The 22,493-nt window shown below is 37.0% G+C and overlaps 1 protein-coding gene across 2 annotated transcripts in view; it reads right to left on the bottom strand.

Annotated features, from left to right (window-relative positions):
- The window catches only part of CLSTN2 (calsyntenin 2), a 393,047-nt gene that overhangs the window by 85,964 nt on the left and 284,590 nt on the right, over positions 1-22,493 (bottom strand). For both annotated transcript variants that reach the window (XM_054206959.1, XM_054206960.1), the window contains 3 exons: positions 12,385-12,580; positions 10,487-10,695; positions 4,668-4,817 (listed from right to left, as the gene is read on the bottom strand). In XM_054206959.1, the coding sequence (XP_054062934.1) occupies positions 4,668-4,817; positions 10,487-10,695; positions 12,385-12,580 (555 nt within the window). The remainder of the gene's footprint in view (positions 1-4,667; positions 4,818-10,486; positions 10,696-12,384; positions 12,581-22,493) is intronic.

Raw genomic sequence — 22,493 nt, 5'->3', positions numbered from 1 at the left:
ATGCAGTATCTTTGATACGTTAACTACTGTTACTAAATATTTTTATAGTCTATTAGGTAAACAGAGGAGCTTTTATTGCAAAACTATTTTTAAGCAAACACTAGGTGGCAAGTCACTGAATTTTTAAGGAAGATATGGGGTTTTTTTAAGATGAATTTTTAAGGAACTTCTACTCTATATCATTACCTCAGGTTATTGGGTTAACTGTGTATATTGGTTCATGAGACTTGAGGATAAGTGTAGGAAATCTTTTCAAATTAGTAAAACACTTCAGGCCGGATGCTGTGAAATCCTGTTTTCTAATCAGTCCTAATTTTCTCTTAAATTGGAGGTTAGTGAGCACTGCTTATGCAAGGGCCATATTAAATTTGGTCAGAGGAGACTGACTTTTAATTTTTGAACTGTTGTCTTTACTACATACTTACCTCCCCCAGAAACAACCTCCCCTGTTTGTTTCAGAAAAGACAAAGACCTCTGATATTTTATTGGGGTATTCAGCTGATTGCTTTTGAGGAGCTTTTTTTGTTTTATGCCTTAACTACTTCCTGCCTGAAATGAATTGCATTTTGGGGTACAACCTGACTTTTGGTTTTATTGTCAACGGTTGAGCAAATCTCTAGCAGTCTCAAAACACATTTTAAGTTTTTGGGGATGTGATTCTGCCCTTCATTTTTTGAGGCTAAACTGCTCTATTTTCTCCCCATGTAGTACACCATTCACCAGAGAGCTCGGTACAGGAATCATTGTTTTTAACTTTCTGCTATGTTGCATCTTTCAGCACATTGTTTTATATTTTATTTCCATTTCTTATTCCACTAGGGAGGACAGTATCATCTTTGGTTTTATGAAGACTGTTCCTAAAAGTAGCAGAAATGAGAAAATAATATTATGGTACCACAAATGAGCTATCAGAAACATGGTCTAGATTACAGGCATTTGACTATTTCACCTCTGTTTTTTAATGAAAATACCATATGGTTATTTAGTACTGTGTTGCCACAAGTATGTCTACCCTGCTTTGAATAAGGCAGAAGTAACTTTATAGAAATCAATATTTGTGACATTAAAGCTACTGTAGTGAAAAGAACCACACTGGAAGTGAATCTAAAGGAAAATGTACTGTCTGCTCTCTGTGTGTCCATAGAACTGAAACAAAAGCAGAGCGCTGGAAGAATGGACAGAACCCTATGGAATGTGCTGAAGATAATAAGGTTTTTCTTAGTATGGAATGTCATTAATTGTGTGGTGTTTTTTTTTTTTTTTTAAAAGAAGATTAAACAAAAATAGAAATACCGTCAACTGCAAATCTGCCCATTGTGGTTTCAGAAATACTATCATCTACCTTTTCTTTATAATGTAGTCTTCTTTACTTACCTGGCAGTAAGTGACCACTCCATTGTTTGAAAATCATGAAAATTAACACACAGATAGCATGAAGAGAATTTGTAGCATAGCTGTAAGTCAGCTGACAGAACTCACTAATGAGTATTTCCAATTAAAATAACTGATTAGGAATTAATTCAGTTTATTGATTCACATTTTTAGCATGCTTAGGATACTAATAACTTTTCAGAGTGGTCTGCTCTGAATGGTTTTATGTCAGTTTGGGTCAAGTTTGTTTCTAAAGTAGCCTCTTGATAGAGTGGAGGCTTGCTGTTTGCTGAAAATGTCTCTGTGGGAATGCTTGCTAATTGTATATTAATGTCCGTCTTCAAAGAGTAGGGAAGTAGCTCCTAGATTTAATGAAGACTTAAATGCTATTAGACCAAGGGAATACTGTTTAAAGGTTATCACCTTGGCTTGTTGAGTCTTATTTGCTCTGCTATACACGTCAGTCAGGTGGAGTTGGCCTCTAGAAACAGGAATAATTTTGTACATTATTTTATGTAAACCTATTCTTCCCTGTCCCACCCTTGCACAATGCAGGCTATTTGAGGGGCATCTGCATTGAAATTTATTGCACTGAAATTTTTAACACTGAATTGGTATTAGACTACTCCAATCTCTATTCACGATAGTCATAGAAAGAACTGCACAATATTTCAGATTACTAAAGCCAGTAACTTCTAAGAACTAACCGCCACTACTATAAATTGAAAATCCAAGTATTTCTTTGTTCAAGCTAACACTGAGGAACATGAAAAAAAAATCATATATTGTATTTTGGCAACTTATATATTATAACCAAAGGCTCAGAATAGTAATCTTTTCTGTCAAGCAAAACTTTATTGTACCTCCCTTAGTCATCCAATCTTTTCAAATATATCATTATTTCAAAGAAGATGGAGCATACCTGCTGGCTGCTTCTGTGGGGAGGTCAGAGTGACAGACACAGGGAAGAAATATTCTCCATTCCCAGTACTGAAAATACTATTAGTGAGTTTTGCTTATTTGATTTTTATTTTTCCTAGCAATAGTTAATTTTTATAGATATTGGCTCAAAGTGGAAAACAACACTCAACACACCTCTGTGATTACCTTCACCTTTAAGAACAAGTAGGCATAAAATAAAATCTCATTAAGAGAAATGTAGAAATTTTTTGAACTATTATGCTGCAGCTCATTTTCAAATTCTAATTAAAGACTTAGTAATTAAGAACTAAAGTCATATCTACCCAATTGTTTACCTAAAGACCTTATACCCTGAGTAGGCAAACGCTATCCACTTGCACTTTGTGCCATTTGACCTGGAGACATGCCAATGAAGTGAAGCGGTCACCTTTTTGACAGATTGAAAGGTACAATTCCACATGGATGGCATGGAATATGCTAGAGCAGAACATATTTAGTTATTTCATACCTTTACCTTGCCTATAATAAAGACCCATCATAAAACTTTATCATATCAGAAGCGAGAAAGAATAGTTGTGCCAAATTGCCACAGAAATAAACAAAAAGCCCAATATGAATGCTATCAAAGCATATCCTTTCCTATCTGACATGCTTTAGACAAGCTGCTTTAAACTTTCTTATGCATTGCATTATTTTTTTTGAGTTGTTGCTTTATATACACTGTTTTTTTCTCTCCATCATGCTGAAAACAACAAGCTGGTAACCTCTCATATTAAAAACCTAGTGTTAACCAAACCATCAGCTACATACAGCTCTGACTTCCAAAAGAGAAGAAAATAAATTTTGCATGCATAAAGTAACAATAGCTGAATTAGAGTTTTCCATTAAAACCTTGTAAACACCTCACATAATCTAAGATGAACAAAGCATCAAGAAAATTAGAACAAACCTTATTTGAGGTTGTTTCTATTACTTTTGCTAGCTACCTGGTATCTGTACCCCCTGATGGGACCAGCAATGACCATCTGTCCTACAATTGATGCTTGAGCTATGAAATAAGTATGACAATATTGGGCAATATAAACACACCATTAGTGAGGTATCTTTGCAAAAATTATTCAATCAATAAAATACCTACATGGAAATAATATGGAAATTTTTTTTAAAAAATAAATCATCATTTGCACCCATTTTAGCGCAAACTACAAGCTAATTTGGGAGTATTTAATTTATTTGAGATGACTCCATAAAGTGGATACAGAACATTTCTACACTACAGAGAGACCATATTGGTTTTATAGAATAAATCATGAGGCTTTGAACAATAAGATCAGTTAGAAAATGTGGAAAAAGTTCATAAGTGTTCTAGTTTTTAAATAAAAATGCTCTTCGAAATACTTGTGTGGGTGGGGAACTAGTACGTCCTTGAAGAATTAAAAAGTGGTTCTGCTCTAAGCATTGCGCATGTTTCTAGGTGTTTCAAGGTCCTCTAGACCAGGGCTCCTCATTTTACAAAGAAAACCTTTTTTCCTTCTAAACATCAGTCTGCAAATTTACCTTCAACTACAACAGCCAAACTGATTTATTCCTTCTCAAACATTCTCTTTAAAAATTACAATTACGAAGGTCAGACTAGTCTTGAATGAAATTTGCATAATGTGGTTACATCCAGTTGTTTTTTCCCTAATCCAGCCCACATTTTCATCTTAATTCCTTGTAATTTCTGGGATATCTATCTTCCTAGTATATTGCCAGCTGGGTTTTTCTCCATTTTAGACAGAGTAGACTGTAGATTCTTATAACCTTTTTAGAAAATCAATTCCCACTGAAATGTCTCAATATAAAGACAGTAATCAGGATAAAAAAATGCCTTTCACTCCCACTGCTGGTTGAGCATGCCCTGACTCATGCATGCATGCACGTGAAAGCCAATTCTCTACCTGGAACAGATCAATCTGAACAACTCTGGCACACATGGGAAAAGTATCTTGTCATGGTGGCTTCAAAAGTTTTATTTAAAAAGAGCAGCAGGGGAAAGGTAAATCAGCAGCATTTTTTTAACCTTTGGGTATATCCAGACCGAATTATAAGATAGCTTATTAGAATAGAAATTTGTCTTTTTTTTCTTTTTTTCTAATTTGTTCTTTGTTCTGACTAGAGAAGAAACATGGCAAATGTAAAAAAGTATGGTATTATCATTCATTTTTTTAACAGGTTTGGAATGAAGTAAGCATAAAAAATAGCAATAGTTTTCTATACCACTGCAATAAGCACCCGAATTTCCTTACCATGCAGTGGAGGGAAAACACCAAAGAAATGAGATTTAAGCAAAAAATTGAAATATATATTCAAATATATAAACAATTAAACCTTACCTTGCCAGCCTGGTTTGCACACTGGTTTGACATTAACTCGTACTAAGACATCTTCTGTTGCATGTTTTTGCCCACAGTCAAAAGCTGTCACCATTATCTCATACTGGTGTTGTTTATCATAGTTCAGTTTCTCAGTGTTTCTGATGTTACCTATAGATTCAATGCAAGATAACATTCAGAAATTACTTCTTGGCTAAGCATATACCGACATATATAACATATACATAGTTGGGTCCTGATTAATCAAGTCCTTTGTGAACAGAAAAGTCTTTGAAGCAAATGGGACACCCACAGACAGGAGAGTTATGAGCTTTAGGAAGTATTTTCTTTTAGTCCAGTAGAGAAATAAGGAAGTTCTTAGGCAAATATAAGATGCTCGGCATACAATATGGGTGTGTCCATATTAGAAAACATTTGCTCAACAACACTTTATGAAGTTAGACTGTAAAACTAATTAGCAGTTACATCTTGAAATGTAAAGTATGAGTCAGCGCAACCTCATTTCCCACATCTTCCCAGAATACATTGTTTTAACATGGCAGCCATTTTCCTGAGGTCCCAGCCTAAGGATCTTCCTTTATTCTCTAAAGCTATTACCCTTTAGATGAGAAAGAGTTTTAGCCCTTTAGCACCTTTCCCTGGGCTTTAAAAACAGAAAAAGCCACAGAATCATTCCTATATTAGAGCGTTTAGGAGTATTTGATATGACAGCACAGAGTTATCATGTGGCAAATAAAACTCAGCAACAACAGAGATTATCTGCTGAACCTCACACATGTATAAAGGTAGCAAATTACCTGTTTTAGGAACAAAGACACAACAATTTCCACAAGGAAAGGGAAAGATCTTTCTCAGAGTACTTCCTGCAGGATTGGAAGATTCCCATGCAGAATGTATGTTTTTGTAATTAACGAGTTCAGCATTTTAATTCTGCCCATTTCCACTGAAATGCACTTCCGGCTGAAATCAAAACTTGAGTGTGTTTAATATGTTTCATGCTTTTGCTCAGAGTTGTTTGTTATATCTCTTTGAATGAGAATGTTTGTTCTAGAATTCAAGAAACAAACTTGTTCTGGATTAATGCTACCCATAACAACTGCTTTCAAGCATGGATCTGCAAAATCAAGTTGTTTGGGACAAATATGGAATGGAGAGCACCCAAATCCTGGAGTTCAGTCAAATACACTGCTGTAACTCCCACAGGTACTGGTTAAATTACCTGTTGTTAGTCATGCTGGCACTGTTTGGGGTTTTGGGGGGTGGGGTGGGGTGTCATTCAAATGAGAGACAGGTGAAAGCAGACAAACGACACTTCTTAAATAAGTCTTTCACTAAACCCCCATTAGTTTGACAAGTAAAGACTGTTAGCAGGTGTCTCTCTGACACACACTCCTTATTTGTCAGAGCCCACCACTTTTCTGACTACTACATTAAAGCCAACTATCATTTAATTGAAACCAATGCAAAACTTTTCAGGTCAGGCCTGAAGGAAGCCTGCTTTTGCAATTACCACCATCTTCTGGTTCAAAAATTGGCAAAACAATTTAATCTACCCATTTTACTATCTTGAGTTGCTTGCTCAGTGCCTGCCTAAGAGGATTTAAAGAAAAACTGCCATCATATACTTAATTATTGATTTAATATCTGCTCAGTTGTTCTTTCTTTTCTGTATTATGTTATTTCTTACATGAATCTTTATATTTCCCTATTTGGTCCTCCTTGGTAGAAGTTAGTAGAACCAAATTAGTCCATGATCAGCAGAGAGAATTCTCATGAAACCAAAATTATCTGAATCTACATTAGCAGCCTGCTAGAACTTGTGTGGCACCCTAATGTCCTCTAAGATTTATAAATCATTACAACATATTTGCATTTCACTAAATCTGTCTTCCAAGATTTGTATTTCATTATGGTCTTTTAAGATTCGGACTAAAAAGATTCTGTCTATTAGGTGTTATTCTGAAAGGTCATTTGGATGTCTTGTAGATGTTACTCAACAGTTTATTTATTTCCTAATTATTCTAATTTTCTGCTACCTTTGCTTTATACTTCTTTGTTATTTTACAATTTAGTCAATGTGATTAAAAAGTAGACACAGAAGGCAAGCGCTATAAATACAGACTAATTAAAGTTTTAGAGTCGACAGACTGAAAATTTCTATTACTTCTCACCCATAAACAAAAAGGTAATCAATAACATTAAAAAGAGAAAATTTTAATGGGAGAAGTAAGTATTTTTCTACACAGTTCACAATTAGGCCATAAAATTAATTTTTTTTCAGTCTTTCTAAATCTCTGCCTTTTCTTGGAAATATCCAAAGCTCTAGCAGATTTAAAAAATAAAAAACAGATAAGTGACAACAGGAATATAAATATTCCTGCCTGAGGGCACACACATTTACACCTCTGTTTCTTCAGGGCCAGTTTTGGGGATACTTTGATACAGACTTCCCTCTTTTCTGGCTGTCTTTCATCTTACTTGGGAGCAATCACAAGAGGGGGAAAGACTTGACTAATTTGCTTTGGCAATTCCCTCTTAAATTCCATACCTATTTCCTGTGTGTATACGAAGTATGAAGCTGAATCTCCTAACTCTTACAAGAGATGAAAGCTAGTGTTTTTACATGAATGGCCTCTGACTGTGGTCTGCTCCCAAGAGTGGCAGCTCAACATTCCCAGCTGCCAAGAGCCATCAGGAGCTGTATTTGACCATAAGTCAAATGAAGGATTATTAGAATTGCTTCTTGTCAAAAAGGTGCACTTTTCAACTATAATGGAAAGAAAGTGTGATTTAATAAATAAATAAATATCACATGCAAAGGCTTAACTACTTTTTTTGACAATATGGAGTTTGCATAGCTCCTAACACAGATCTCAGTGCTGTAAAGGATGACTGTGTGAGATCCTGTCCACATGTTTTCTAACATACGTAACTTGACAGAACCTGTACTGACTGGACAGATAAGTCAGTAGCTCATCTTCATGGAATCATAGAATACCAGGTTGGAAGGGACCTCAAGGATGATCTGGTCCAACCTTTCTTGGCAAAAGTCCAACATTTCTTGGAAAACTCTTCATATTGGATAATCTGAACATATATTTGTGAAGTGCTTCCCAGTGGTGGGTGGCAAATATAATTATCCCCATTTTAGAGATGAGAGTAGGTCACAGACATGACAGAATCTGTATCTATATCTGAATTCTATGATCATCTGACCATGATTCCCAACAAATGCAGGTAGAAAATCCATAAAAATATTGTTTTGCTGGCATTACAACAGATCCATGCACTGTGGTTTAATTTTTCTGCTACCTGAAAAAAGCCTACACAATATTGATACAAAACTGATGATTGGGATTCTGTGCTAAGAAGGCATCTAGACTAAACTGCATGCAAAATTCTCTTAAAACATGTTATATCTATACCTTTAGTCCCAATTCCTTGCACAGCAAAGCATAAACTTGTCCTTTGCATTTACGCAATTGTATTTATGACCAAGAGTTCATTACCTTCCAAGTTAGGCTCAACACATACAAGAGGCAATTTTATTAGTGTTATGTTTTCATAACACAATGTAATTTTATTAAGAAAAAAATTACATACCGAGGGTGAAAGTTACCAAATGTAAATGGCAAACTTTATATTACCTACCTTTAGGTGCCTAATTTACTAAGACCTACACAAGAGCTGAATGCTGCTTCCTGTGCCAGTGCACCAGAGAAAGTTTATATCAGCTGGCAGAGAGAGATATTCTCAGCACTGAAACGTGTTGGAACTAAGCAACATCCTTCTGTCATAAAATTAAAGTGCAACCATCTATTCTAACTCTCTCTCTAATCCCAGTGGGTTTAAGCAATTACCACTATCTTAAAAAATTGCAAATTAGACTGCAATTACTGTTGATTGTGGCGGCACTGTGCTTTTAGTGAACAAATAGATCAAAAAATATTAATTGAATTTATGATGAAGAAACTGCAAGTATTACAACCTTATACCAATTATTCAATGCAGGCTTTAAAGTCATGCTTAAATCAATGATTTTCTCATAGCCTTTGCTGAAAAGCAGGTCCCAGGCACACGAGGACAAAGATGTAAGCAAGGATTCCTGACATTTCACGTGCTTTTGATCATGCCGTTGACTGTAAGAAACCCATGATCACTCATGAGCCAGCTGCACTGTGTGATAGGAGCTGACAAGGCATAAGTACAAGAAATGACTGCTCTGTATCATGCTAATATCAGTGTATTATTTATCCTTATCTGTCACAAACCTGGTATGAAATTATGAAACCACCTGCGACTCATGTAAATAACCAGCCCCATACTGGCAAGTCACGTGGAGCTCTGCAAAAATAATAGTTTCAAACAGAAACACGGAGAACTTCTTTTTATGACAACATGGGAAATCTCAGAATTACAAAAAATTCCATAGAGAGGAAAAGCTTCTAGGGAACTGCACACAAATATCTACTTCCAAATGCCCACTTCCTGTAAAAAATCCTTTTTGCAATTGCTCTGGCAAAAGATTACTATGCAGCTGACCTCATTTACTTAAACGCAAACATACTCATTATGATTATACGTCCTATATAGTATATTTGCCTTCCATTGTATTATTACAAGATGCCTTTTTTTCCCCAATGTCATTTACAATTTATTGATGCTAACAGGTTATTATCTTTTGATGCTCAGCTGTGCATTATGGAAGAACTGCACAAATAAAGATGAATAATTTTTGGACGGGGAAAGGGTTTTTATAAAACTTCACAACATGAAAATGACTGCTTAGAGAAAACAGTGGCTCCATGCATGCTTTCAATTTCCAATTTGGCCAAAAATCATATTTAACTTCCAAAGAGTATTCTCCTCCTACATACAACATGGATTAAATGCTTCTGTTAGGAAAGATAAATCAGAGCATTGCTGGGCATGCACACAGGGTGCTTGTTCTGGGGAAACAAGTTCTGTGAACACAGGAATTTCCATTTTCAACCTTTTACAAGTTTGCACACGTAAATATCAATAACAAGGACTCTTATCTACAAAAAGATACCAATACGGGACTGCTGAAGTACTTGAAAAACAAACCTACTATTTTGTATTGTCTGAAGTGAGCAGAGAATGGGAGGGAAGATCTTCAACACATTTTTAATGCAGCCCAGCCACCTCTCCCAAACTCAGTGTCAAGTTCTGTGCTTTTCTCTGGTGAGAACTTGACTGGGAAAAGCAGTAAGCTGACAGACAGGGCTGCTAAGGTCAAAATTTGCTGCATATGGAAAACTTAATATAGTTTATTATTTTTCCTGTAATATTATATACATTAGAAAACCAACTAAAATCTAAAACGATAACAAATGATACTACTTCTCCAAAGCATATGTTGTTCCATACTGCAGAGACCTCCTTGAGGAAGCACCACAAATGGGTAGATCTGTGTACTCATACCTTGAAAGTTTTAACAATCAATAAACACATCCAGAATATTGTCAATTCTACATTTAGACTCTGCTCCAGAAAATTTAGAAGACTGGGACTAGCCTGGTTTATAAACCAGTGAATAAACCATATCAGGGAGGGCTACATGCTGCATTAGGAAATGCCATCACTTGGATGGAAACTAGACACTTAAGAGAATGGACTGAGCGACAGAAACATATTGCTCCGTAATGGTTCCTTCATTCTCAGAGATGAGAACAGGATTATTCTCAAGTTAAAACTCAATCCAGGTTATCAGCTAGTATCAATAGGTAATTAACACTATTGACAGAAGTTACTGCTATCTGTCACAGAACTTGCAATTGTGCCTTCTCCATACTCACCATTTCTGTCGATAGCAAAAGGAACATCAGTTGTGACAATTTCATAATTGCAAATCTGGCTATACTGTGGGGAACAGTCCTCGTCTATGGCTTCTACCTGCAGTATGCTGTCATAGATCTTTCCCTCTGTCACGGTGGCCTTATACACACTCTCCTTGAAAGCTGGTGAAAACTCATTGACATCCTTTACCTGGATATGGACAACTGCCCTAGAATATGTAAATAAAGACATCAAAGAGAAACGTTCATTTATCATGATACATCACTAACAGTTTGTTTTCAAAAGACTTGAAAAGACTAACAAAACATATCTAGAAAAACATGTCAATGTCTGCTAAAATGAGATATTATTGAATTTCTATGTTTAATTTGACCAATTTAACATCTTAATTTGGCACTAGGTAAAAACCTAGTGCCACAGCTTATAGGGAGAGGGCTTCACAATGCTCCCTATTAAAATTGGTCTGCCTCTTAAAATGGACCCCAGCAGAAAGTTATCATCCCAGTGTAAAATGGGTCAGTCAGCGGAAGAGAATGACAGTAGTCTTACATATTCACTACCTAAAATGGTCAGTTTATGAACATTCTTTGATATTAAATAAGCCTCTCACCTTCTGCTGATTATAATTAGTTACAACACAAACGTTTGAGGGTCAAAAATAACAGGCCTTTAGTGTTTAATGACTCTAAAGGCCTTCCTTTGAAAGAATTTGCTACCTGGTTTGATAGGCAAGGTAACAGGGGGACAGAGAACTGAAAGGATTTTCTAGATCAATGGCAGAGGCAGTAGTAAAGGCTGGGACCCCAGAGACAGCCGAGCTTAGCGTGTGGTTTACTATACAAAGCACTCTGAGAAAGTGTAACAAAGTCTGGTCCCAATAGCCCAGGGTTCATTTGGTCAGGATTAGACCAAAATTTTCCTCAAATGGAACATACTAGTTTGTTACTGACACGCGAGGGAGAAACATCATAAAATTTAATAATATGAAGCAAAAACTGTGACTTGATGGTTATTTGATATTGCAGGCTTCCTTCTAAATGTGTATTCTTTTAAAATAACCTCAAAAAATACAGAGCTAATTAAATTTTTAATTGTCATGTGTCCTAGATGAGCAAAAGGAAGAATGATTATTATTAATCATTTATTTAAATGGCTCTCAGCAAAACGAACAATTTGTACACCAGTTATACATCTACACGTGAGTGAAATTCATCTTTAATGACAAATGGTCTGCAGCTTGGTTTCATGAATTGAAGGTGAAAAAAGGCACTGTGCCACTTAAATTTATGCAGGGAATTGGCTCCAGAGTAAAAAGTACCACCCACTAACCTTCAATACCCCCCCTCTTCCAGAGGATTTGAATTCCTCTGAGACTTGCTGTCCAAAAGCTGAGGTGAGAAGCACACTGTGCAAAGGCAATACTGCTGCAGCTTATATACATGCACATACTAAAAAAAAAGGGTGATTTCTCTTTTCTTACCATTTGAAATGAGACGAACAGAGAGAAAACCTATTTAGAATTTGTAAGTATCAATTAAAAGCTAGCTTCCACGTCCTGGATGACCTGTTTAGTCAATGTATTTAATGTGAAAGCAAGAATGGAAAAATAAACCTAAACCGAGATACATTTCTCCACTTGAACAGGGATCCCATTAAAAGCTTCAACTAGAACCATTGGAAAACGGGTCAAATTATAGGGGGCAAACAAGAAAAATATTTTCTAAAAGGAAAAAGGATTAAAAAGTGCGTGGACTATTGCAACAATGGTTCATCTTAGTTTTATTTACTTTCTACCTGACTGCAATATAAAAAGGAACCCTTCTATCTGATCTGTACTGTAGAACAAGTATACGCCAAAGCAAAAAACAATAAAAAAATTCTCCTCGTTTTCACTCACTTGTGCGATTTCTTCCAGTTTGTTCCACCTGGTCCTGATCCACAATCGTAGGCCTGGATGATGAATGTATATTCCTTCTGCAGTTCACAGTCAATAGGACTTTTTGCTCGAAGACGACCTTCTCCAGATGTCTTGTTTAGCACAACAGCTTCGAAGGGCATTTCTTGTCCATGGATTTTAAAAGCACAGATTTCACCTGTGAAGAACAGTATAAAACAATCATAACCAGGGAGGCCTAAGTCTTATGCACTAGAGTGACACTGGAGAAGTTAGCACTCATTTGTATTTCACATGCTGTGATAGATGGGGCATCAGTTTTCAATACATCCAAAAGGGCCGCTGGCCACGTGCTCGTAGAGCGTGATGCGGTAAATGCAGCTCTAGTCATGTACTTCCCTCTTCTTCAGTCATTACCAAATGGTTTCTTAAAGCTCTAGAGACTAGTCCCTAGATATGGTACTAACATCAATGTTGAGCTAAATTATTTTTGAGCTAAGTTAAGAAGGCTGTATTTAGTTAAAGAAAATAGCAGAAAGAAAAATAGAGAATGTTTTAGAGGTGGTCTTTTCTAAGGGCTGTCACTCCTTCCTTGAGCCACTGGAGCTGCCAGGTGGTAGCAGATGTCCAGATTCTTGCAGTTTAGCTTCCCAACAGTGAAAAAACTAATGATGCAGAACACGGGCACATTCAAAATATATCTTGCTTTATTTACAGACATATATCATCTTTACGACAGAAATAGCTGAAGGAACACAGATGAGTGTCCCTTTTGGACATCTCAGGCACCCACCCACGTTCACACACTCATACATGAGTGCCTTCTTGGCAGCAACTCACTCTGCCTCCAAACTTCCTCCTAATATAATAGATCCATAGTTTCTCTCAGAGGAATACTATTGTAACAAAACAGATGATATAGCAAGGACTAAAAAAATTACTTTGGACACAAAAGACAACATAAAAAAATCTTGTGAGAATATGAGTCTGGAAGGGGAAAAGAACCCAGTTTCTGGTGATCCTTTTTTTTAAATCTTTCATACTGATAGCAAGGATATGCACACTGAACTCATTTTTAGCCACTCCAGAATCCAACTTTAAAAATGAAATATTTATACAAAGACCAATGTGGCTTAAATATTTTTATGACGCATCACACACATGCTCTTTTATGAGCAAGTCACTCTCAGGACATGCATTATAGATTCAAAGCAGTCTCCCACTCACATAATCCTTTTCCATTTATTTCCAATTTACAGTTGCAGCCTTTTGGAAATCTCCTTGCCAAACATATATGAGCCAACTGCCAAATTCTAAATTACATGTGAATTTATGACCTCTAATTCAAGTCTGGCTCCTGTCTCTTTCTTTCTATTAGAATGTATTGTTTATTTGTAGAGAAAAGAGTAGACAGTAACGTTATTATAAAGTGCTGGAGTTCATTGTTCCTATCACGTGTGAGGAAGAAAAAACAGGAAGGGTGGGGTTTAGGTATACTTAGAATATTAACACCGGCTCTTTAGGACATTTCCTCAACTACCACCACATAGGTTTCCCCGGATTATAATGGGAGCTGAAGCTGAGCTCAGCTACATACACTGACATTTAAGCAGATGAATCTCACACTTAACAATTGTAATCAACCCTATGAATGTCTTTACAGGATCAGCACACAATTTTAGTAATTACGAGGCATTGGGAAAATACATGAAATATTTGCTTGGACATTTGCTTGGTCCGACCCCTCACTCAAGTGGCATGAAAGGGTTGTGTTGTTTCGCAAGAGAGACAACAGCTCAACTCTTCTCCAGGCTCTCTTTCATTCACCCTCAATGAGTCCAAATATTTGGGCTACAGACGAAAGAATGGATTTTACCCTGAGAATCAGACTCTGAAAAAGAATAATACTTCGCATAACCATTAAAGCAGGCTCCATGAACTGTTGCATAGGAAACAAAGCATAAGGTTAAGAGAAGGCTGAAGCTGTTTGTTCAGCTTTGATCGTGGGCACTGATCACTGAGTTTTTAATTGAATACAAAAATAACAATGAAAATGTGGAAAGTCTAATGGAAAAACACTACTTGTTGTGTTCTATAACAGTGGCCTTCTTAGTTTCTTAATAACAAAGAAACTATGCACAGGTTTTTTTTTCCTCAGATGCACAATCCAGCAACAGAAATCATAAACTTCAGTGTATTGTGTTTATTATTTTATTGATCCACTGTTTGATTGTAAACAATACAGCATTTGCAGACATTCAAGCCTACTGTTCTTGAAAAACAGAAATAGCTCAGGGTAGAAAAAAAGTTCTCTCAGCCTTAGTCTAAACATTTAACATTTTTTCCTCTCCAGATGCAGAGGCCTGATGCAAAGCAATCCTAGAAGCAGCACGTGTTCCAATTAGTTCTCAGCTAATATTTTAGAAGTCTCTGCATCCCGCTCCTATACTAGATACTCCAGCTTTATATATAACTCAGTTTTGTCTTTTATATCGCATTTGCCAAAGATAACGACAGCTGCATGATATGGGGAGATATTTGTAAACACTTCACAAAAAAAACATATACACTCCCATATTCTGGCCACAGCACATATTTACATGAGAACAACTGTAAATGTTTTTAATAACTAGGTAAGACTTTTTTCAGGAGAAGGATTCTACTACTGCTTCCAAAGAAATGAGTTAACACTATTGAAAAATGAAAATGTATAGTAATTATAATGATTCTAAAAAGGTGCTTTAATGATTATATTGGGAATGATAACAGAATTGTAACAGCTGTGACAAAGCAGAAAAGGAAGTTTGAGGAAAAGGAGACAGGGTGTCTCTCTTATTCAGGCCCATCATTTAAGTTACAGAACCACCACACTCAGGACCTTGGTTCAACCCACCTTCCTTCCCCTTTGTAAGGTTAAAATAATTAGAGTACAAATTGGGAAACTGTTTTCCTCACAACAGACAACACAGCAAAATATTAAGCTTTGTTCTTCATTTCATTTGTATGGGTTTGGGAACAGCTGCATGTAGAATTTAGCGATCATGAAAATGGTGGTGGCAGTTAGTTGATAAAATTGGGATAAGTTGGTGATACCACATAAAGGTAGGAGCACATTCACGAAAACCTGTAGCAATTGCACCCAGGGCAGAGGGAAAACATCTCTTCTCCCAGGCTCAGGATGCGCGTCCTGAGGGTTTCCAGTTGCTTCCTATAAAATCTTCTGGTTGCAGGGTTTAACTTTACAAAGAGTTGCTTCATTTTAATCCATAATTTAATTAAATTCTGGACATTATGTTTTCTCTTCAAATCATTCAGACTAGCGTTTAGCCATAAGGATTTGTTAATTTTGAAGCCTACGTTATTTTAAGAGCTCTGGTGGAGATCCATATGTTACTACTGCATGGACAATAGGCATATAATTTCTTCTGTAAAAATTATAATAGCCTGAAAAAAGCTATTGACAGTTTATCCTTTCTGAAATATAACCAACAAATCTCTCCACTGTTTAGAAATTCCTACAGACAATATTTCATATTCAGCAACATTTACATGCAAGAATTAGTGATTTTAAGTCTTAATCAGCAAAACTGTATTATAAATTACTTCCTTTTACATGAAAAACAAAACTCATACTTCTTTCAGTAGAAATAAGCCCCCCAAATTACTCCTTTAACAACTACACAGAATTATTCATTTGAACTCAATTTCAGAAGTTATTAAAAAAATAGCATGCTTACTTGGCCTTTCACAGCTGCCTTTGCTTTTTCTTCAGCTTTCATTACACCAAGAATACAGAATACTTCAAGGGAGAAGCTGGGACCTCCGAGATTTGATAATTTTCATCAATAGTTAATAAAAGGCAGCAGTTCTACGTGACTAAGGAATCACCAAATGTTGTTTCATTTGGTTGCATGAGGTTCAACAAGGCCAAGTGCTGGTTCCTGCACTTGGGTCACAAGAACCCCATGCAGCACTACAGGCTGGGGGAGGAGTGGCTGAAGAGCTGCCCAGCGGAAAAGGACCTGGGGGTGTTGGTTGACAGCTGGCTGAATATGAGCCAGCAGTGTGCCCAGGTGGCCAGTAAGTCCAATAGCATCTTGGCTTGTATAAGGAATAGTGTGGTCAGCAGAACTAGGGAAGTGGTCATTCCTCTGTACTCAGCACTGGTGAGGCCCCACCTCCAGTACTGTGTTCAGTTTTGGGCCCCTCACCACAAGAAAGACATTGAGGTGCTGGAGTGGGCCCAGAGAAGGGCAACGGAGCTGGTGAGGGGTCTGGAGAACAAGTGTTATGAGGAGCGGCTGGGAGATGGGGGTGTTCAGCCTGGAGAAAAGGAGGCTGAGGGGAGACCTTCTCGCTCTCTACAACCACCTGAAAGGAGGGCGTAGCAAGGTGGGTGTCAGTCTCTTCTCCCAAGTAACAGGCGACAGGACAAGACGAAATAGCCTCAAGTTGTGCCAGGGGAGGTTTAAATTGGATATTAGGAAAAATTTCTCCACTGAAAGGGTTGTCAAGCATTGGAACAGGCTGCCCAGGGAAGAGGTTGAGTCAACAACCCTGGAGGTATTTAAAAGACATGTAGATGTGGCACTCAGGGACATGGTTTAGTGGTCGACCAGCCCGTGTTAAGTTAACAGTTAGACTCAATGATCTTAAAGGTCTTTTCTAACCTAAACAATTCTATGATTCTATGATTAAGTCCAACCAGAGTTCCCTGCATGTTCTATCCATTGGCCTTATGACTGCTTATGGGGTAGAGTTTAAACAACTGTGTTCAGGACACATCTATGTGCATATGAGTACGCACATGTATTTGTTCCTGCCATTAACCCCCAAACCATTCGCTAATTTCAACCACATTTTAAGAAGATGAGTTGTTTCCCAAAAGTGCTATGAAATTATGCAGCTGCACAATACAGAGACATTACAGAAATAGTGTAAGGATGACAAAAGGTCACATCTCACTAGATAATAAACAGTCCACACAAAGACCTTGTAAAAGCTCAACATGAAAAGCTTCAATTCTATCTTGCACCTTTTTGGTACCAGTAAAACAAACACGAAGCTCAAACCTGTATGAAAATCGGGCTTTATTAGTTCACTGCTGACAAAATTACTCATTTATATTCATATCCTCTTCTGACTTTAATACTCTCTAGCCTTTTATTATATTTCTATGTGTCTTTTTCTCAGATGCACAAATCAATATAGCTGATCATTTATTTAGAATAAAGGTTGTGGTTTTATACTTCCTGAGGTAAGCCCAGTGTCCCTGCAAGATCCCGAAGTGCCTAAGAATCAAAGCTGCGTGATCACACGCAAATTCACTCACACCTTAGAAGAGACAAATACTCTGTTCAGGAGAGATGTATCTTGCATTTCAATTCAAAGAACACCATGACCAAGGCATCACTGTGACCTCTGAAGACTTGCATATGAAAAACAACACTGTTTTTTCCTTATGTGTGTCATTCAAAAACTTGATTCAGGTACATGGATCCATTATGTCATAACAGAGGTACTTGACAACCATCAGTAATGAACCTTCTTCATATACTACGTGGCACAAGAAGGCTTCCAAGCATTTTATAAAATGTATAAAATTGATTGTGGATATGACTTTCCTCTTGCTATAACTAAAGGTTTTAAACCACTATTATCAACCAAATTGAAGTACTCTTAGTCTGAATCAAATCTGAACCTTCAACCCTTTACATGTGCTTTCTCCACATATAGATGGACATCCAGACACAGGCATGCTGTTCTTTGAACACTGATCATCAAAGATGTCTGTTGGCAGTTGGATGGAAATCTGCATATAAGCAATGCAGTTAGGACTGCTACTCAACTTGACGTGTTTTCTCAGAAATGGACCCACCACATGCAGTTTATGTTGGTTTTTTCAATAAGTCTGTTTAGAGGTTGCAGTTTCTCTTTTGTTTTTTAATCCAGCCTTCCGGGATAACAACTGTACACAAGTTTCTCTGCTGGAATCCTGTAAACATCTCCTGCAGTGCAGAGCTGATGACCTTTTGAGTGTCTCAGTGCCACTGGGAAGGTTTACTGCTTTGACAAATTTTTCTATCATAAGCTGTAGGTACTGTTTAAATAATTACAGAACATAGAACGTTACATTTTAAGGGAGGAAAGGGTAGTTATTTGAGAAAAGGAGGTAAAATATAATTAGAGAGATAAAATATTTTTAAGGATAGAAAAAAATTAAGTAAGGCAGTAACTACTGTATATGCTTTTCCAGCTCATTGAAGTCAATGCTATTAAACTCATACTGAAATAGTAAAATCCAGGAATTGATTCAGGAGTTGTTCATATCTTAATAAAATAGAAAAATTATTATTTCCTCATACCTAATTTTATGGGCAACAAGATCTGCAAAAGAAGAGCATAAGTCCACTGCAACCCTTCCTATTCTATTCCTATGGATTTGAAATTGGAAAGTGGAGGAAACTGCACTTGCACTTCAAGTGATTCATTGTTGCCATAAGCTCACACCAAACAAACCAGACTTCATTCTTCTGCTGAAGCAGGGACCAATTCTGGGAGTAGCACATAAGCAGCAGTCATATCTGGGTTTCTTCCCGGCTTCACGATAAGTTTCCGTAAGGGAAATCACTTGGGTCATGAAGGCACTCAGCAACAAAGCACCTGAAAAACCTACTCTACAATTTTGTTTAAATAAGCTTTTTAAAAAGGTGTAATTTTTATGGACATGCTCTGATTATAGTGAAATATATGCCCCCAGTGCTCTGTGGAAATTAGACCACCACCACTCAGATGCAGACCACGTCACATTGTGCACTCAGATCTGCACAAGAGATCCTTGCACTCCAGCTTAAATGATAGAGAATTGATAGATATTTATTTGAAGACTGCAATAAACATTGAGGTGGATCAGAAAAGTATGTAACAAGGAGATAAAGGTTTGTGAACATAAAGATGTGTTTAATTAACTAATGATTATACAGTTCTCAAGCCCCCTCTATCTAAAAGCGTAGAAATATAAAATATTGTCATTTGTTCCTCCCATCAAACGCATATCAAATTAACATTCTATTGTAAATAATCTCAAGTATTTCTTAATCTTTTCTTCTTTCTGAAATCTGCAAAATTCAAGAGAGAAAGAAAGCAAGTACGCATGATTTTAAGAACAGTACCCGAAAGTATACTATTATAATCAATATATGGAGCTCCATGCCCACCTGCAACAACAGAATGCCTTTATTAACCCCATGTTTCATGTTTGCAAGTGTCCTGTGGATTCAGTAGTGCACCTGAGTATCACACAAACACACATTCAACACACAGAAACAACTGTCCAATTTAGTTAGAATGCTGTAAGGCATAGCACAGTCTCTTTAACAGTTATGTGATCATTACTGAGAAATATTTGCCCTGACGTTTTTTAGAATACCACATTATAATGAGGTATTTGAAAAATAATCCTGCAACTGCACAGTTAAACCTGCTAAAAAGCATATTAATAAAAGGAACTTTATCCTCCAGGAGCTAAGTGGAGCATAATCACTCATTTCCCAATTGGGTCACCTTCTGATCTTTCTCATACGTGTCAATAACAGCCATAAACACACGTAAGGGTCGTTTCCTTCACGCAAAATACCTGTGTTATTTGATTAGTATTCACTTGAGGCTGCAACATCTGCCATCAGTGATTGCAGATTTCCTGTTCCTCTATCAGATAGAAGTCTGCTGCAGCAGATGAAACATCACTTTGCTTCATACGGTCATCTTTCAGTAAACACAGAAGCCCAGATGCTACCACTGCCCTAATTCCACATCTGTCTGAAAGATGGATCATGAAACTATTTCACTTCTAGATTAGCGAGGTCTACATTGAGAAAAATAGAAGATAACTTGCCCAGTGACCCCTTTTTACTGTGCATATCCTTTTAAAAAGGTGAATCTATTTTTTATAAGAGAGATGTAGAGGTCTCTGCATGTAAGATTAAAAAGGTTATTACAATGCTTGCAATAATTTCTAGCCGCTAAGTGTTGCTGAGCTGTTAAAGGACAAACGCTAATAAAATACATAAAATTAGCTAATAACGTATAATGTGACTAGAATTTCAAATTAAATAAAGACCTAGAATTAGGAATGTTGGCTAGCAAATATGTACTGCTTACGGAATTTCTACAGTCCAGTAGGCAAACCTAACACAAATATTTTGGGAAGCAGGAGAGGTGCACCAACATGACCTGCTAGATTTGGCTCCCTTGTGAGATATAGAGAGATAAACAAGAAAATGAACAGCACTGTGTCACACTCAGATAAGAAAATCAGCAGCTGTTTAGTCTATTGAGGACTCAGAAGACTGACAGAAAAACTTACTTTTTAATTAAACCACTTTCCCTGGGGCCCTATATCAAGGCAGAAAATTTCTGAGATAAAGAAGCCTGGAAAATGTTGCATTTATTAAAAATATTCCCCTGAATATTTTAAGATGTATTGTTTTGGGGTATATTTGGCTAATTCAAAGCACACAGCAGGTGATCAATTCCGCCAAGGCATCACTTGGCTTTAACTTGATATTTTATGCCAGGAACTTTGCACTGGCTAGGACATAATATAAGCAGTGGACCTGGCCACACAAGTCAAAGAAGAGGCAAGTACAAGGAGCTAGGGTGCTCTGGCAATAATTTCAACACCATGAAATAATTCCAAATACGTAGACCAAATGAGAAATGACTATTGGGATCTGCAGAAAAGTGGGGCAGAAATAAAGGATCGACTACTGGTTGTTGTCAACAAACCTGTGTCCTTTTACCAACATGCCAATATTTTGAGATAGACGTTCACCCGGGTTTTTTTTCCCCCTCTGATTTGTAGTTTGAAAGACCAGGTTGATGACAACATAATGATGCCATTAAAAAGTATTACGTGATCACCTGAGAGCAATGGGTTGTCCTTTTGAGGCTACGTTCAATGAGGAGGCTGCAGCTGAATGCCAGCAGCTCTAAGCTAGAACCCAAGCAGTCACATTAGCATGGTGCTGTGCTTGAATGAACAGGTGACAATTCCCGGCTGTCTCGTGGCTAGAAAGCCTGGAGTGAGAGCACTCTGGATGCGCACGAAAGACATAAGAAAGGACTGCAAGATCCTCCTTTGATTTTTATATTTTTTTTAAAGTGACTTTTTATGAGAATTGGTACAAAGTGAGTATACAGGTATGTCAGGGTTGCAAAAACACGCATTACAGAGGTGCAATGCAAAGTAACTTTGGATGATCATGGAACTTGCACAGCATTGACAGCCTATGAAGTGAGACAAAAGGGAAACTACACAGTTTGTGTCTTTTCACCAGCTCCTAAACTCTTTTTAACACGCACAGTAAAATATACAAGAGGCATGTTAAGTATCTCAGGACTGTTTCACCTTATGCCCATAAAAACACACAAGACAGAACACAGGGAGTGGGGGGGTTAGGAAAAAGGGGTGAGGTGCTTACACACCCCTAAATTTTCACTCAACTATTTATTCTGCTATGGCCTCTTCTTACAGAAGCAGATTAAATAAAAAGCTTAGGAACATTAATTCAATCTTGGCAGGGAGCCTGGGCACAAGGGTTTAATCTGTGCATCCTGCAGACGTGCATTAAAGTAGAGCACGGAGTTTAATTGTTACAAGAGTACCATATGGTTCCTCCTCATCACAGCTTTTTTTTTTTTCATTTGTTTTTACTTTCACTTGTCTGTCTTTAAATAATCTGAAATATTCAGCTCCAAGTCTGAAATCATAATTTGGACTGGCTCTCTAGATGTGATGAGTTACTTTTGACACAAATGCTACCACTACAAAGCATCATCTCAAATGAAAAATAACATAGTCAAAATTATCGTACCTGGCCTTTTATCAGAATGGAAATCACACAGTGAGGATAATAAATTCATCAAAAGAAAAGGTTAATACAGATCTCTCAGTAGAAGATCATTTGCACTCTAATTTGTGTGGACACTTTGAATTGCTATCATTATTTCTAAAAAAATATATTCAGCTTATCTTACCCCTCCAAACCTTCCAATCTCCTCCTCTTTTTTTCTGTATAGTTTGTTTCCTACCATGCCTTTATAAAGATAAG

The sequence above is a fragment of the Rissa tridactyla genome, chromosome 6 (genome assembly GCF_028500815.1).
Source record: "Rissa tridactyla isolate bRisTri1 chromosome 6, bRisTri1.patW.cur.20221130, whole genome shotgun sequence".
Taxonomy (NCBI): Eukaryota; Metazoa; Chordata; class Aves; order Charadriiformes; family Laridae; genus Rissa; species Rissa tridactyla.
Note: the sequence above shows the minus strand (reverse complement) of the source record. Positions and strands in the feature narration are given on the sequence as shown.